Source organism: Urocitellus parryii, chromosome 7 (genome assembly GCF_045843805.1).
Source record: "Urocitellus parryii isolate mUroPar1 chromosome 7, mUroPar1.hap1, whole genome shotgun sequence".
Lineage (NCBI taxonomy): Eukaryota > Metazoa > Chordata > Mammalia > Rodentia > Sciuridae > Urocitellus > Urocitellus parryii.
In genome coordinates, this window is record NC_135537.1 from 118917556 (window position 1) to 118933281 (window position 15726).

Below are 15726 nucleotides of genomic sequence, written 5' to 3' on the forward strand. Positions count from 1 at the left end.
CAAGTTTCACAGGGCAGTGAAGGGTGTCTTCCCCTGTCCACACCTAGGAAGAGAAGAGGCAGTCCCCTCTTGCTAAGCCTCCTTACCTATCTCTATCAGAGCAATGCAGCAACACACTCCTGGGTGCTGTTTCCCAAGTGTCCTGGCAACTGGGCCTTCTCCATACATTGCCCTAAGGCCACCTGACAGCCCTTGTCTGTTTTTCAGGGGAGGGTTAGCAATTTTATATATATATTTGGGAGGTACCAGGGATTGAACTCAGGGCACTCAACCACTGAGCCACATCCCCAGTCCTATTTTTTTATATTTATTTTTTAGCTGTAGTTGGACATAATATCTTTATGCTATTTATTTATTTTTATGTGGTGCCCAGGATCGAACCCAGGGCCTCGCACATGCTAGGCAAGTGATCTACCCCTGAGCCACAACCCCAGCTCCCAGTCCTATTTTTTTAAATTTATTTTTTAGTAGTAGTTGGACACAATACCTTTATTTCACTTATTTATTTATTTTTTATGTGGTGCTGAGGATCGGACCCAGGATCTTGCACATGCGAGGCAAGCACTCTACCGCTGAGCCACATCCCCAGCCCTATTTTTTATTTTATTTAGAGACAAGGTCTCACTGAGTTGCTTAGTGCCTCACCATTGCTGAGGCTGGCTTTGAACTCAGCATCCTCCTGTCTCAGCCTCCAGAGCTGCTGGAATTCAGGCGTGTATCACCATGCCTGACTTGGCGATTACATCTGCCAGGGTCACCTGAGGTCTGTGTGGACTCCCAGAGCAGTGCTAATCGCCGACTGTCATCCAACCTTTGCATGCCAAGCACTTGGCATTTTTTCTTGTTGTTTTCATAAAAACTGTGAGGGGGGCCTGCTCTGCTCCCCAGCTTCCATCAGCTGCTGACACACACGTGAGGTGACCTGCCTGGGGTCTCATGGCCAGCAGTGGTCAAGCTGGGAGTTGGCCCCAGGTGTTGGCCTGAAGTCCCTATGCTGGACTAGCCCTACCAGGGAGGATCTCTCCTCTGTCCACTACAGCCCCTATCCACCCCACTGCCATGAGTGGGTCTCCTTTCACTCTGTGAAGTGTGGTCTGTTTACGGGTATTTTGTTGGGTGGCAGAACCAGGAAGTCCCTCCATGCTGGATGCCTGGGAGATCAAAGGTTGTTGATCTGCCTGCTCCTTCTCACCAAAAGCTGATGTTTTTTTCTGGAAGAAAGGAACCTGTGTTTGGGGATACTGAGGTGATTCTGGGGACACCCAGAAAAGGCCATCCAAAGCAGGGAGGAGGGCTGGCCCCTTCTCAACCCTGACCCTCTGCAATCTGGTCATTGGGCAAAGTCCAGTCCCCAGGGGATAAGCTATCTTCTAAGAGCAATGTTCTCCACTTACCAGAACTTTCTTTGGATGCTCACAGAAATGACATGGGATCAGAGAGCTGTCCCTCCACAGACCACGGGTTAGCTCGCTCTCCTTTGTGAGTGTGTGAATGTGTGTGTGTGTGTGTGTGTGTGTGTGTGTGTGTGTGTGTGTGTGTTACTGGGCATGGAACAGTTAGGCAAGCACTCTATCACTGTGATATGTAGCCAACCAATGGGCTTGTTTTCTTTTGTCCTATAACAGTACAAGATTTAGGATTTTGAATTCTAAGACTCTTTAAGTCTTATTTTTCTCATTTAGACGATAATTTGAAATGCAGCTTGGAATAGGCCCAAGTCCCACTTGGGTATGTTTTGCCTATTATAAAAACATAGGACAGGAGCTGGACTGGGGCTCAACAGTAATGCACTTGCCTGGCACATATGAGGCACTGAGTTTAATTCTTAGCACCGCATAAAAATAAATAAAAATAAAGGTCTATCAACAACTAAAAAAATATTTAAACAAACAAACAAATACAGGACAGACTAGCACTTTAAGGTCAAAGATCCTTCCCAGGTATCTTCTCCTGAGTCATCAGAAATTCCCTGCTTGTCCCCATTGCACCTTGAACAAACCAAGGCTCCTTCCACAGTTCAGAGACCTGTCTAGAACCATCCAGATAAACAGTAAGCAAAAGGTCATGAAAGCAGAATTCCACAAACCAGGGGCATCTGAATCTCCTGTTCATGATTCTGTCAGATCTGGGCCAGCTACAGCCCACCCCAAGCTCTAGACTCTTGGCACTGTAGGACTCGGCAGGAGGACAGCCTCTGGTGCTCTCTGGTGCATGCCAGGAGCAGTTCAGGCTGACAAGGGATGAGCACATGGCCCCTTAGAGAGCCTCTCAGCTCTGTGAATTCCCAGTTCCCTGATTCCCCTTAGACTCAGGATATCTGGAAAGGGTCATAAGGAAATGACAAATCATTCTCATCCACAAGACCTCAAAGCTTTCCCACCTTCATGAAAGCAACCCACCCGCGGGATCCCATGCTTGGGAGGCCTCAGAGGATGGCAGAGGTCATGAAAGTCTTCTGGTAACAATGCTATTTCTCATTCCCTGATCAGAAAAAGATGGCGGAGATGAAGCACCAGTACAGCATTGATGAGATGAAGCACCGGGAAAACCAGATGCAGATCAAGCAGGAGGAAGAGCAGGCCCGGCGGATGAAGCTGGAGGAACACAAGGTACCACTGGAGAGGGCAGCTCAACCTTGGCCTAGCTCAGAGATGCCTTGAAAGCCCACCAGTCACACTGAACCCAGATCCCCAGGGATCCCCAGCTTTGAACTCGAAATCATGTGAATCATGCTTCATCTACAGGACCTGATGTCCCCTCTGCAACTTGGTCTGCCCACCCCCGGGTATATCCTCTGCCTCTCCACATGGTCCTTCCCCCGGCCTTCTGAGGAGGAAGATGCAGCCCAAGGGCAGCATCCCTACCTCCGTGATGTGTCTGCCAGTCCCAGTGCCTAGCATAGGCCCCTACCCAGGGGGCCCTTGCTGTGCCTTTGAGAGGAGCCGGGGGACCTCACTCTGGGTTACCACGCCCAGGTGTTTCTGCCCACAGATGGCATTCGTTGAGCACCTGGATGACTCCTACCTCTTCGACAGCATGTACGCAGAGGATGTGGAGGGCAACAAGCTGTCCTACCTGCCTGGTGTGGGAGATCTCCTAGCGGCATATCCTTCCCAGTTCCCAGCTGCTTCCTCTGATGTGAGCCCAGTCCATATGCCACCAGCCTGGTTGGGGCAAGTATCTTCTATTTGGGGCCTCAGTTTACCTATGAGACCTTGAGAGGTAAAATTGCCCCTTAACACAGTGTACTGATGGGGCCAAGTCAGCTGAGCTGCATGAGGGAGATGCAGCCTGGTTGTCCTACTATGCATCTGGACCTGGTATTTTAAATGTCTTCATGCATTCCACTACATGGCTGCCATTGTTAACCCCATTTTACAGTCAAGGAAGCTACACTTGGAGAGGGAAGTGGCTTGTCCAAGGTCACTCCATTAGAAGTCATGACTTGAACTGTTGTCTGTGGGGCCTGAGAACCTGCATTCTTCCCCCAGTCAACTGGAGACCAGAGGGTGTGGTCAGTACATGACCATGATGATCAAACCACAGGCTTCTTCCCTAAATTGAGGGACTTAGGGTAGACTTGAAGCATTCTTAGATCTGACAGGCATTGAGATGAAAAGTCCCAGATAGGTCTGTGGAGCCATCATCACCCATATGAACATCCAGGAAAATACAGAGATGAATCTCCAATAAAATTACAGTTATTCAGGGGCTGGGGATGTGGTTCAAGTGGTAGCGCGCTCGCCTGGCATGCGTGCGGCCCGGGTTCGATCCTCAGTACCACATACAAACAAAGATGTTGTGTCCGCCAAAAACTTAAAAATAAATAAATAAAATTTCTCTCTCTCTCTCTTTAAAAAAAAAGTACAGTTATTTGGGAATAACAGTTTACAAACTGTAGTTTGGAACATATGCAGACCAGCGTGGTCAGGGGTATATCTGGAGAACAGAGGAAAGGCTAAAATTTTACTGGAAAACAGAAAAGTTATTAGGTTGTGAACATTCATTGGTGCCAGCAGTTACTGGCTAAAATTTGTCTGAAAGTCATAGCAATCTGTTTTGCTGGATTGTTTTCTTTTTTCTTTCTTTCTTTCTTTCTTTTTTTTTTTTTTTGGTACTGTGAATTGACCCAGGGGCACTTAGCCACCGAGTCACACTTGTGCCCTTTTTAAATTTTTTAGTTTTATTTTGAGACATGGTCTTGTCTTGCTGAGTTGCCAAGGGCTTTGCTAAGTTGCTGAGGCTGGACTCAAACTTGCAATCCTCCTTCCTCAGCCTCCCCAGTTGCTGGGATTACAAGCAAGCGCCACTGTGCCTGGAAGACAGCTAGCTGTTCTTGTTAAATGACTAGATATCCTTTTGCAGTGAACTTGTCCTTGTGATAGTTCCTGTTTCAAGGGAAATTGTGCACGAGAGCCCTCCCTTTGTGGTTTGGCCAGGGTTTGACACATGTGGCTCTATTTTGAATCTTGACAGTTTTCATATTGGATATAAATTCATTCAAATCCAGACATTCTGAAAAGAACGACGTGGGTCAGGGAAGAGCCAGACAGAGGGGGTCCCTGCTACCCCTTCCCCACTCCACCCCAGGTAACCTGGATTTACCTCTTGGTTGTAGCTCTGTGTGGCTATGTGACTGGGCAAATATCTCCCCAAACATCAGTTTCCATCCCCACAGGATCACCCAAGGTCCTGTGGGGTTCAACTGCCTGACCTCAAGGATTCCTCCCAAGGACTCCATGTGGAGGTCCTATTGGGCTCTTAGCTGGAGATGAGGACTGTGAGACAGAGAAGGGTGAGGTGACTTACCAGTGTGGTCCTGAACCTGGATGGGATGCTTTGACCACATGATCCTCCTTCAGTAGCACTTAGGTCCTCACCAAAAGTGCTCTTCTGGATAACACACCAGAAACAAAGGCACACACTGCCTATTTCCCAGTTAGGGCTGGCCCCACCTGGCCCCCAGGAATCTCTTCTGGGACCTTTTAGCTCCATTGCTGAATTCCTCCAGTTGACAGTAAAGATGCCCCCATCTACCATCTTATGCTTCAGACCTCCAATCCTGGCTCCCTGGGCCCTCATTTTCTTCATCTGTCAAAGGGGTCACATGCAGCCTTGGGTTTGAGTCCTGAGCGCCGTGTTCAGAGCAGTCTGTGCTCTGTGCTGAGAGGGGCCAACCTTTGTCATGCCTGCTCCCAAGACTGTCTGGAGCTTCCTTAACAGCCACTCACATATAAGGACAAATTTGTCATCATCTGCGTGAACATTTTTGAGTATGGCCTGAGACAGCAGGAGAAGCGGAAAATAGAGCTGGACACCTTCAATGAGTGCATCCAGGAGGCCATCCAAGAAAACCAGGAGGAGGGCAGACTCAAGATTGCCAAGTTCGAGGAGAAGCACTTCATGGTAGGTCCTCCCCAACCCCCTGCTCTGAGTGCCTTAAGCCCTTCCTGCTGTAGACAGTCTGCAACTCCTGTGCCCTCTGACAGCCCCTAAGGTCATGTTCACTCTTACATGTGCTGGGGATCATACTGCAGCTAAGTGGCAGAGACAAGGTCCAGCCTCACCCCCTTACCACCAGCCTGAGCTCCCTGCTGCTTGACAACAGAGCAGTAGGTCATCCCCACTCCCACCATCTCATCATTAGTTTTATAATGATTATTTGTAGCACTACTATGATGACTATGACAATCTTCCTAGTCTTTGTGTCATTCATTCATCTAGCAGAACTGTGCCTGGTCCTGTGATGCACAGCCATGATGTATGCGGTTCCTGCCCTTGGTGAGCTGTTACCTGCTAATATGTGCAGATTAGGGCCCAGGCCCTCTCCCCTGAGTGAACCAAGTGGTCAGTGTTCTTCCAGAGGGCAGGCAGGGAGCCTTGGGGATTCCCTGGATTCCCCTTAACTCAGACTGAAGAACCTAGGGAAGGCTGGGGTTTAAATGGGACAAAGAAAGAGTTGACCAGGCATGATAGAGAAAAATTGTCCCACCCAGAGGAACAGCAAAGAAGCAGCCCTGGTGTTCAGGACCTTGCCCAAGCAGAGCCAAGCAGAGACCATGATTTGTACTTGATGGCAATCGATTTTTCAAATTTTTGTTATTGTCATTATTTGAGATGGTGTGTTGCTGTGCTGCCCTTGAATGCCTGGGATCAAACCATTCTTTTCCTGCCTCTTGAGCAGCTGGAACTACAAGCACACCAAGTGCCCAGCACAGACAGCATCATTTTTTAAAAAATATTTACTTTTTAGTTGTAGTTGGACATAATACCTTTATTTATTTATTTTTATGTGGTGCTGAGGATCAAAACCAGGGCCTTGCACATGCAAGGTGAGCACTGTACTGCTGAGCCACAACCCCAGCCCCAGACAGCATCATTTTTAAAGATAGTATTGTTAACTTGTTCTAAGTCACAGATCTCCATGAGACTCTAAGGAATGCTATGGACCTCTCTCCTCAAAAAACTGCAGGTTTACCTATAACTTCAGAGGCTTCAAGAAGCCCATAAAGTCACTGCTGGCTGAGAACTAAGTTTAAAGTAGAACAAAGTCCCCCAGTAATGCCAGTTCAGATAAAATGGAGGTGGCAACTGACTCCCATAAGCTTCCCAACCCTCGGACACCCCAAACCCCTTCTTACCTCATAAGCCTCTCATATGGGGCCTCATGTTCTGAGTGAATTCTTAAGACCCTCCTTTTTATGTTCTAAGGAGGGGTGTCACTGCATTCAACCAGAAATTCAAAACTGCCAGCAGGGGGACACATTTGGCTCACATATGTGTCTTATTTGGCCTGAAAAGGTTGCAAACCATTTCAAGCATCCTGACATTGGAAATGTGAAGACTTGCCAGGAAAATCATAGCTGCCAGCTTCTTTGGAGGCAGTTACCATCAGGGTTGTCCTCTTTGGACTGGCCAGGTCATGCTTCAAGTCCCCCAGTCATTCAGCCGCTTCTGACATTTCTCTCTTTCTTTCTCTCCCTCCCTTCCTCCCTCCCTCCTCCCTCCCTCCTCCCTCTCTACCTTCTCCTTCCTTCCCTCCTCCCTCCTCCCTCCCTCCCTCCCTCCTCCCTCTCTACCTTCTCCTTCCTTCCCTCCTCCCTCCCTTCCTCCCTCTCTACCTTCTCCTTCCTTCCCTCCTCCCTCCCTTCCTCCCTCTCTACCTTCTCCTTCCTTCCCTCCTCCCTCCCTTCCTCCCTTTCTACCTTCTCCTTTCCCTCCTCCCTCCCTCCTCCCTCCCTTCTCCCTCTCTACCTTCTCCTTCCTTCCCTCCTCCCTCCCTCCCTCCTCCCTCTCTACCTTCTCCTTCCTTCCCTCCTCCCTCCCTCCCTCCTCCTCCCTCTCTACCTTCTCCTTCCTTCCCTCCTCCCTCCCTCCCTTCTCCCTCTCTACCTTCTCCTTCCTTCCCTCCTCCCTCCCTCCCTCCCTCCCTCCCTCCTCCCTCTCTACCTTCTCCTTCCTTCCCTCCTCCCTCCCTTCCTCCCTCCCTCCCTCCCTCCCTCCCTCCTCCCTCTCTACCTTCTCCTTCCTTCCCTCCCTCCTCCCTTCCTCCTTCCCTCCCTCCTCCCTCTCTACCTTCTCCTTCCTTCCCTCCTCCCTCCCTCCCTCCTCCCTCTCTACCTTCTCTTTCCTTCCCTCTTCCCTCCCTCCCTCCTCCCTCTCTACCTTCTCCTTCCTTACCTCCTCCCTCCTTCCCTCCCTCCTCCCTCTCTACCTTCTCCTTCCTTCCCTCCTCCCTCCCTCCTCACTCTCTACCTTTTCCCTCCCTACCTCCTTCTTCCCTCCCTCTCTACCTCCTCCCTCCCTCCCTCCTCCCTCCCTCCCATGATACTGGGAATTGAACCCAGGGGCACTCTACCACTGAGCTATAATCCCAAACCTTGAATTTATGATCCTCCTGCCTCAGCCTCATCCTCCAGAGTGGTTGATATTATAGGTGTGTACCACTAACATTTCCTACCTGGTCCCTATAGCCACTGGGTTTGGGACATCAACTAGTAGCTCTTCCTAAAACCAGGGGTCCCTGACCCTCTCAACAATTATTCTCTTTGGAGAAGCAAGACATGGGCCCAGCCGAGCCTGACTCAGAACATGCCCCTCACTGTCTGGCTCCTCAAAGGCCAACTAAGCTGAAATATATATATATATATATATATATATAATTTATGTATATAATTTTTAAAAAAAAATTTAGTTGGATTACAATGCCTTTATTTTATTTATTTATTTATTTATATGTGGTGCTGAGGATCGAATCCAGGGCCTCGCACGTGCTAGGCGAGCACTCTACCGCTGAGCCACAACCCTAGCCCCCTGAGTGCTCTTCCTAGAGTCAAGAGCAGTGTTTCTCATCCAGTCTGCACATCAGAGCTCATAGGGCCTGGAAACAAGCTGATAGCTGGGCCCAGGTGTACCCAGTTAGGTATGTGACCCAGCACTGGGCTTTTCCAGAACTCCCCACATGCTTCCAATGCTCAACCCAAATTGAGGTCACTGACTTGGAAGTTCCCAAGATCCCATGGTCCCTGAGGGCCTCAGCTCCCCCTCCCCTCATAGGTCCCCGCCTATAGCTTTGTCCTGCTCTTCTCCAGCTTCCTCATCATACATAGCACCCAGCAGAATACATCTTGAGGTCACAGTGCAATCAGGGCTCATCTAGACCCCTCACTGGTGACCCAGAGAAATATCATTGACCAGCTACTAGCATACATATCTTAATTGTGAAATGGAGACAATCCCTCACAGAAATGTGGGGGAGCTGGGCACAATGGTGCACACCAATAATTCCAGCTACTCAGGAGGCTGAGGCAGGAGGATTATAAGTTTATGGCCAGCCTCAGCAATTTAGCAAGACCCTGTCTCAAAATTTAAAATATATAAAAGGGCTGGGGATTTAGATCAGTTTTAGAGCACTCCCTAGTTTCAATCTCCAGTACCATGAATAAAATAGAATAAAATAACAAGAACTACAATGAGAATCCATCACAACAGAAGGAAAGCCCTTGTGTAAGCAAAGTCAGCATGAAATAATGACCAGGCAGGTCCTTGTGTCATCAGATTCACTTTTTTTTTTTTTTTTTTTTTTTTTTAAAGAGAGAGTGAGAGAGGAGAGAGAGAGAGAGAATTTTTAACATTTATTTTTTAGTTCTCGGCGGACACATCTTTGTTTGTATGTGGTGCTGAGGATTGAACCCGGGTCGCACGCATGCCAGGCGAGCGCGCTACCGCTGAGCCACATCTCCAGCCCCTCAGATTCACTTTTGAAAAGGTGATACGTGCACATGGCAGAGAATGGAAACTATCTACCAGAGGATCCTCTGTGTGTGTGTGTGTGTGTGTGTGTGTGTGTGTGTTTGTGTGGTATGACATGAAAACATAGCATGCACTGTTCTGCACTTTGCTAGACTATCTATCCATTTCGGAGAGCCTACTAGGACTGAATAATTTGCCTCATTTTCTAAATGGGTATAAGATATCTCAACGCCTAAATGAGCTGGAATTCGCCAGCTTGATAATTGATAATGGACAATTAAGTTTTCCCCAACATTTTGCTCTTTGAAACAGTGTTGCTATGAATAAATTGGTGCAAATCTGACCTTTAGAATGAAATCCTAAAAATGCAACTATGCATTGGGTCTTTTAGTGGTTTCTGCCCAAATGCACCACAGAGCCTGTTCCTTCCAAGGCTGACAGCCAATACCACAAGCTTTGTCAACCTGGTGCACCCTGCTTATTTCTCTTAAGTGGGAATGAGCAGCACCTACTGAGCTGTACCCTGGCCCATGAATTTTTTTTTTAATGTAGTAGAATTTATCAATCTTTTTTCAGGTTGTACCTGGAGAGACCTTCTCCACTCTGAGATTTTCTTTATTAAAAATCTCCCTTGGGGCTGGGGATGTGGCTCGAGCGGTAGCGCGCTCACCTGGCATGCGTGCGACCCGGGTTCGATCCTCAGCACCACATACCAACAAAGATGTTGTGTCTGCCGAGAACTAAAAAATAAATATTAAAAACTCACTCACTCACTCTCTCTCTCTCTCTCTCTCTCTCTCTCTCTCTCTTAAAAAAAAAAAATCTCCCGTGTTTTCTTCTAGTGCTTTTATAGTTTTACTTTTCACATTTTCATCTTCACTCCATTGGGAATTTGTCTTAATGCAAATGAGGCAGGGATGGAGCCTGGCTTTTCTCCAGATGGGGAGCCATCATCAGTGTCCTGCATCCCATACCCTTTTACCCCATTTACTTCATCCTTCTTCATGACTAATACCAAGTATTGACAAAAACAAGCTGACATTGTTCATGTTCCCAGGCCCTTTGGTGGTGCGCAGCTGGTGTTCAGGGGCTGTGCTGGCCCCAGGGCTGCTCTCCAGCTCCTAAGCACAGTCTCATTCCAAATGGTTCAGCAGTTTACCACTGGCTTCCATTTGCTCCCTGGGATTCTATGTGGGTCCCACTGATTCCCTCAAAGACTGGAACTGTCTTTCTGCTCTGATTTGAATGTAGTCTGTCTGTGCTGCAGTTCCTATTGAAGCATGGTGTTGGGAGGTGGTGTCTTTAAGAACTGATTAGTTCAACAGGAGGGATTAATGCTTTTCTCACTCCCATGGGATGGAGTAGGTACCTTGAGAGGCAGGTCATTATAAAGCAAGCTCTGCTTCCCAGCTCACTCTCTTGTACCTGCTTTTCCTTGTGACCTCTTCTGCACTTTTGTCACTTGCCAGTCTTGCATGCACTCGTGCTACGTAATGCTGTCCACCATGTTGTGATGCAGCCAAAAGGCCTCATGAGAGGTCGAACAGATAGGGTCACCCAATCTTGCACTTTCAGCCTCTAAAACTGTGAACTAAAAGACATTTTTTTTTTTTTTTTGGCAATGTTGGGACTTAACCCAGGGCTTCATGCATGTTAGGCAAGCACTCACCACTGAGCTAATTCCCAACCCTAAACCTCTTTTCTTTATACCGTATCCAGCATCAGGTATTTTTCTACAGATGCACAAAATGGACTAAGACAGTTTTTGCCCAGTGTCTTTCTTGACTCTCATCTATGATTGTCATTTTATCAGAGCCTCTGTAAGTCAAACCCCCACTTGTTTTCAGGTGCCTCATGTATAAAGCCTCTGTTTCCAGGGACTTTGTGAAATTCAGATTCTTCTCTCCACTAACAGTGAGGAAACTAAAGCTCAGAGAACAAAAGTAGCTCTCTCTTGCTAATAAGTGATCCAGGACTCAAATTCAGGCTCACCTGACCCTAAAGGGCAGGTACAATTTCACACTTAGCCTGTTAGTGTCTTCAACTAGAACCAAGAATGAAATTGACATACAACAGATTAAGGAGGAAAAGCATACTTTTTTTTCAGTGCTGGAACCCAGAACCTTATGCATGCTAGGCAAGTGGTCTGCTCCTGAGCTAAACTCTCAGCCCACAAATTTTACTCAGTCATTTTCACCTGTACATGGGAGCACTCCAAGAAAAGCTCCAAAGCAGCATTTAGGGCTGAAAGCTTAATACATAGTCACATATCACTTAATAGTGGGGTCCATTCTGAGAAAGGTGTCATTTGGTGATTTCGTTATTGTGAAATTAAGACTGCTGTGACGTCACTGGGTGAGAGGAATTTTTCAGCTCCCTCATAATCTATGGGACCACTGTCACCCATGTGACACATCATTGACCAAAACATCATTATATGGCATATGACTATACTAAATGGGCCAAAAAATAGTAAATTGTGAAAATATGACAAAATTGGGCTGGGGATATAGCTCAGTTGGTAGAGTGCTTGCCTTGCATGTGCAAGGCCCTGGGTTCGATCCCCAGTACCCAAAAAAAAAAAAATGTGTGTGTGTGTGTGTGTATATATATATATATATATATATATATAACAAGATAAAAGGGTTAGGCTGGGGCAGTTAATGGTAGAGAAGCAACTAGGCAGACAAGGGATAGTTTAACAAGGTTCAATGGCACGGATTTCCCTTGGCCTTTACTCCCCATCTCTAGTGATAAGAATGTCTTCCCTTCTTCTGGTACAGGAAGGGCACCGTTCTCGTGGGATTTTCATCTCCTGCTTTTAGGGAAGAAGAGTCAACATTCCCTTCTTGCATCTACTATTTTTCAAGCACCTACCCCCAATACTGGATTGGATCCAGGATTCAGTGGTGCTCTACTACTGAGTTATATACCCCGGCCCTTTTTACATTTTTTACTTTGGGACAGGATCTCACTCAGTTGCCCAGGCTGGCCTTGAACTTGCAATTTTCCTGCCTCAGACTTCCAAGTAGCTGAGATTATAGATGTGTGCCACCATGCCAGGTTTCTAAAGCACCTTTCACTCAAAATCATATGCTAACGTCACAAGCTCCCAGAACTGGCAAATGACAGAACTGAGACTTGAACTTTAGGCAAAACCAAATTGCCACTTGCCATTAACTAATTACGCTTAACTGTTGATTCCTAAAGCACAGGCTTTTGTTTCCAGAATTTAAATAGCATCCGAGAAGAATCTGATCTGCTCAACATTGAGAAGAAGATAATGGAGTGCAGTGAGGATATCACTGAGCTATTCAACGTGCTCATGACACTGGAGATGCAGCTGGTAGAGCAGCTGGAGGTGAGGTTGGGCCTGGGTGCAGATGCAAGAAACTGGTGGCCCAGCTGAGAAACCGCTCCATGAGCTACAGCCTCCATGCGTGTTGGAAAGGTCCAGTGTGATCTAGAGTGTCACACTGAAGCCTTCTTGCTCATCATTCCTGTGTTCCCCCTGGCCTCCCCACCCCCTCACCAGGGATGGAACCCAGGGCCTCATGCAAGCATTTTGCCACTGAGTCGCACCCCCAGCCCCAGATTTTATACATTTTTAATAATTTAGACGGGAAGTGGCTCTTGTGGAGAATGAGAGGTGAGCTCATTCCTCTGGAATGTTCCTCTCCTTCTGAAAGAGCCCAGAGCCTCAGCAGAGAGAGGTTTTTTTTATTAGACCCAAAAGCAGTCCCAGGGCTTGCAAGACAAAGTAAACCCCCACTCAGGGACCAAACAAAGGCGCCTCCGCATCGCAGCCTGTGGTTGCTGTCTCCCTGGCGATGCGAGGAGCCTGCAACTCAGTAGCAAGATGTGGAAATGAAAAGCGCTGCTGTCTAAAATTCATTAGCAGCCAGGGTGACTTGTGTGTTCGCTGGCAGCAGAGGCCGGGAGTCGGAAGTGGTGTGATGAATTGAACCTCATCTGATGCTGCCGTGGCTGGGCCAAGAGATAGCGCCTAATCAATTCCTCACACGTCAAGTGACACCTCAGACATGAGATAGATTTCGCCATCACATCCCGCAGCAGCCACTCGCTCCCCGCTGGGAAATGCTCAAGCACTGCAGAAGGAACACGCAGCGCCAGGGGAGGGCCCGCCAGCAGCCCACGACCTTTTCAAGCAGGGAGATCGCTTTTCAACATCCAAACGTTTCCCAGAACCGTGCACTGTCCTACGTGTATTACCAGTGACCAAAAGGCGGGGAGGACAGTCATGCTTTTCAATGACCCTATTTTTATTCACCACAGCAGCCCTCACACACACATTTGGAAAATGTCTCATTTGCTGGGCCTGCAGGCAGTCCTTGGCTTCCTGTAGATACCCTGTACCCTTAGCCTACCTTGCAGCCCTCGGAGTGTGGCAGATCAGGGCAGGGGGCTCCCAGAGCAACAGGCCTCACCATTGCATCTTCCATTGTTCCCTTCATAACACTAACTTCCATTTAGGCCACAGGTGCTTTGCTAAGTACCAGGAAATAGCAACTAACAGTAACAACTAACACTCCCTGAGGGTCTTCTGTCAGGCACCTTGCAGAGTATTTTGTGCAAAGCAGCTCATTTAACCCCACCCCAATTCCAGGAGACAGGCACCAGCCAGGAAACCCATTTCCCAGATGAGGAAGGAGAGGCCCAGGAGGTTAAGTGACTTTCCCAGAGAAATACCCAGGGGTGGGGCTGGGATGCTGATACAGGCAGGCTGACTCTTTATAGCTCCCTCACTATTTCTTTGGAAGTTGATAGATGACATTGAGAAACCCTAAATAAGGGTATTAGTCTGTGGAGATAGTGGGGGTAAGAGGAAAAAGACCAGGACAGGCGTTTCTGGCAGAGGGACCAACAGACAAAGCCCAAGAGAGCATTTAACCTTTAAGGTGGGGAGTTTGTTGATAGTGGAGAGTAACAAAGCTCTGGAGAGAGGAAAGGTCATTTCTCAACCATCTTCCCAGGGAGGTCAAGGTGGATGGTGTCCACCCCTAGAGATATGTGATTAAAGGAAGCACCTGCTAGGCACCACCTTTTGCTCTGATGCAAAGTATCTAAATATACAAGTTAACTTTATCCTTTCCAGGAGACCATAAACATGTTTGAAAGGAACATCATTGACTTGGTGGGACTCTTTATCGAAAATGTCCAAGGCTTATATCCTTTTTGTGATGACACCTCCACAGAAAGGTACTACATAGTTCCTAGGGATGTCCTGGCTTCTTGGGGAGATAGGGAAAAGGAGTCTGCAGTTCTAACAAAAGGTAAGGAAGGGTAAGCCTTCTTCAGAATCTTAAGCAAGATGCAAATAAGTGGGTTTCTCTTCCAGATGGCCATCTGCAGAGTCACCACTGCCTCCTGTGCCCTAAACAGGTTGGCAGAGGTAGTAAGAAGTTAGCACTCCACATCATATTTCACTTTTTACTGGAAATACCTATTTGCCATTTGATTTGGAGAAAGATCTACACCTCCACCAAGAGGATATTTAAATTCACTATAGGATTCTATTTCATGGGGATCTCCACCTTTGAAATGAGAGGAATGTAAAACATTCAGTTTTCCACCAACAAAAAAGCTTCAAAGGATGAAGGCTTAGAACCACATAAAATGTTCAAAAGAATGTTCTTTAGGGTCCAAGGTGGTTTCCCAACCTTTAGGACAACAGTAGTCTTGTTAGAGTGACATTCAGATGCCCAGAGTGACTGCTGTGCAATAGAGTCCTTGCCTGTTTTTTCTCAAGGTGGGTGATGGTTCATGGGAAGATGACACCCCAAAAATCACCACCTGCTCCTGTGTTGCAGCCTAATACACTCTGGGGCTTAAGTAACATCTACATTGAAGATACAAGTTACTTACAATGTGTTCCTCAGGTTGAATGTTTGGTCAGAAATTGACATATGGAACATGTCAACCCTTCAGTCACCTGAACTCAGGGCCCTGTTACACTGGGGGGGGGGGGCAAACTGTATGCAAGCCCTGGTTCTGTCCTCTTGGGGCTCAGATCCTGCAAGTGGACAGAAGTTATGGAGGTAACAAGTGGTACCCAATGCACAGGTGAGTAGCAGCCAACTTGGAGGCCAGGGCCAAGTGCCTCCATGAGACAGGGTCCACGCAGTAAGAGCCTCTAAGTAGCCAAAGGGACCAGGAGAAAGGGTGGGGGAGAGTATACAGGCAGAGAAGGCAGCATGCACAAAGGTCCTGAGGGTGGGCCAGAGGAGCTTGGTTCTTCAGGCCATGTCAGAGAACTGGAAGTTCCCAGGCACTTTAAGCAGGGGACAGATGGGTCCTGGCTACCCTTGTCCTTAAACTCACTCTAGCTGCTATGAGAAGAAGGGGCAAGAATGAGAGATTAGCTAGGAGTGGCAGTGCATGCCTGTAATCCCAGTGGCTCAGGAGGCTGAGGATGTTCAGGGGTTAAACACTCCTAGGTTCAATCCCTGGTGC

General features: G+C 47.7%; 1 protein-coding gene across 1 annotated transcript in view; it reads left to right on the plus strand.

Annotated features, from left to right (window-relative positions):
• Drc3 (dynein regulatory complex subunit 3) overlaps nucleotides 1–15726 on the plus strand; it is a 39644-nt gene that overhangs the window by 12178 nt on the left and 11740 nt on the right. The window contains exons 5-9 of the mRNA XM_026408716.2: nucleotides 2490–2609; nucleotides 2992–3104; nucleotides 5232–5406; nucleotides 12482–12613; nucleotides 14369–14439. Of these exons, the coding sequence (XP_026264501.1) occupies nucleotides 2490–2609; nucleotides 2992–3104; nucleotides 5232–5406; nucleotides 12482–12613; nucleotides 14369–14439 (611 nt within the window). The remainder of the gene's footprint in view (nucleotides 1–2489; nucleotides 2610–2991; nucleotides 3105–5231; nucleotides 5407–12481; nucleotides 12614–14368; nucleotides 14440–15726) is intronic.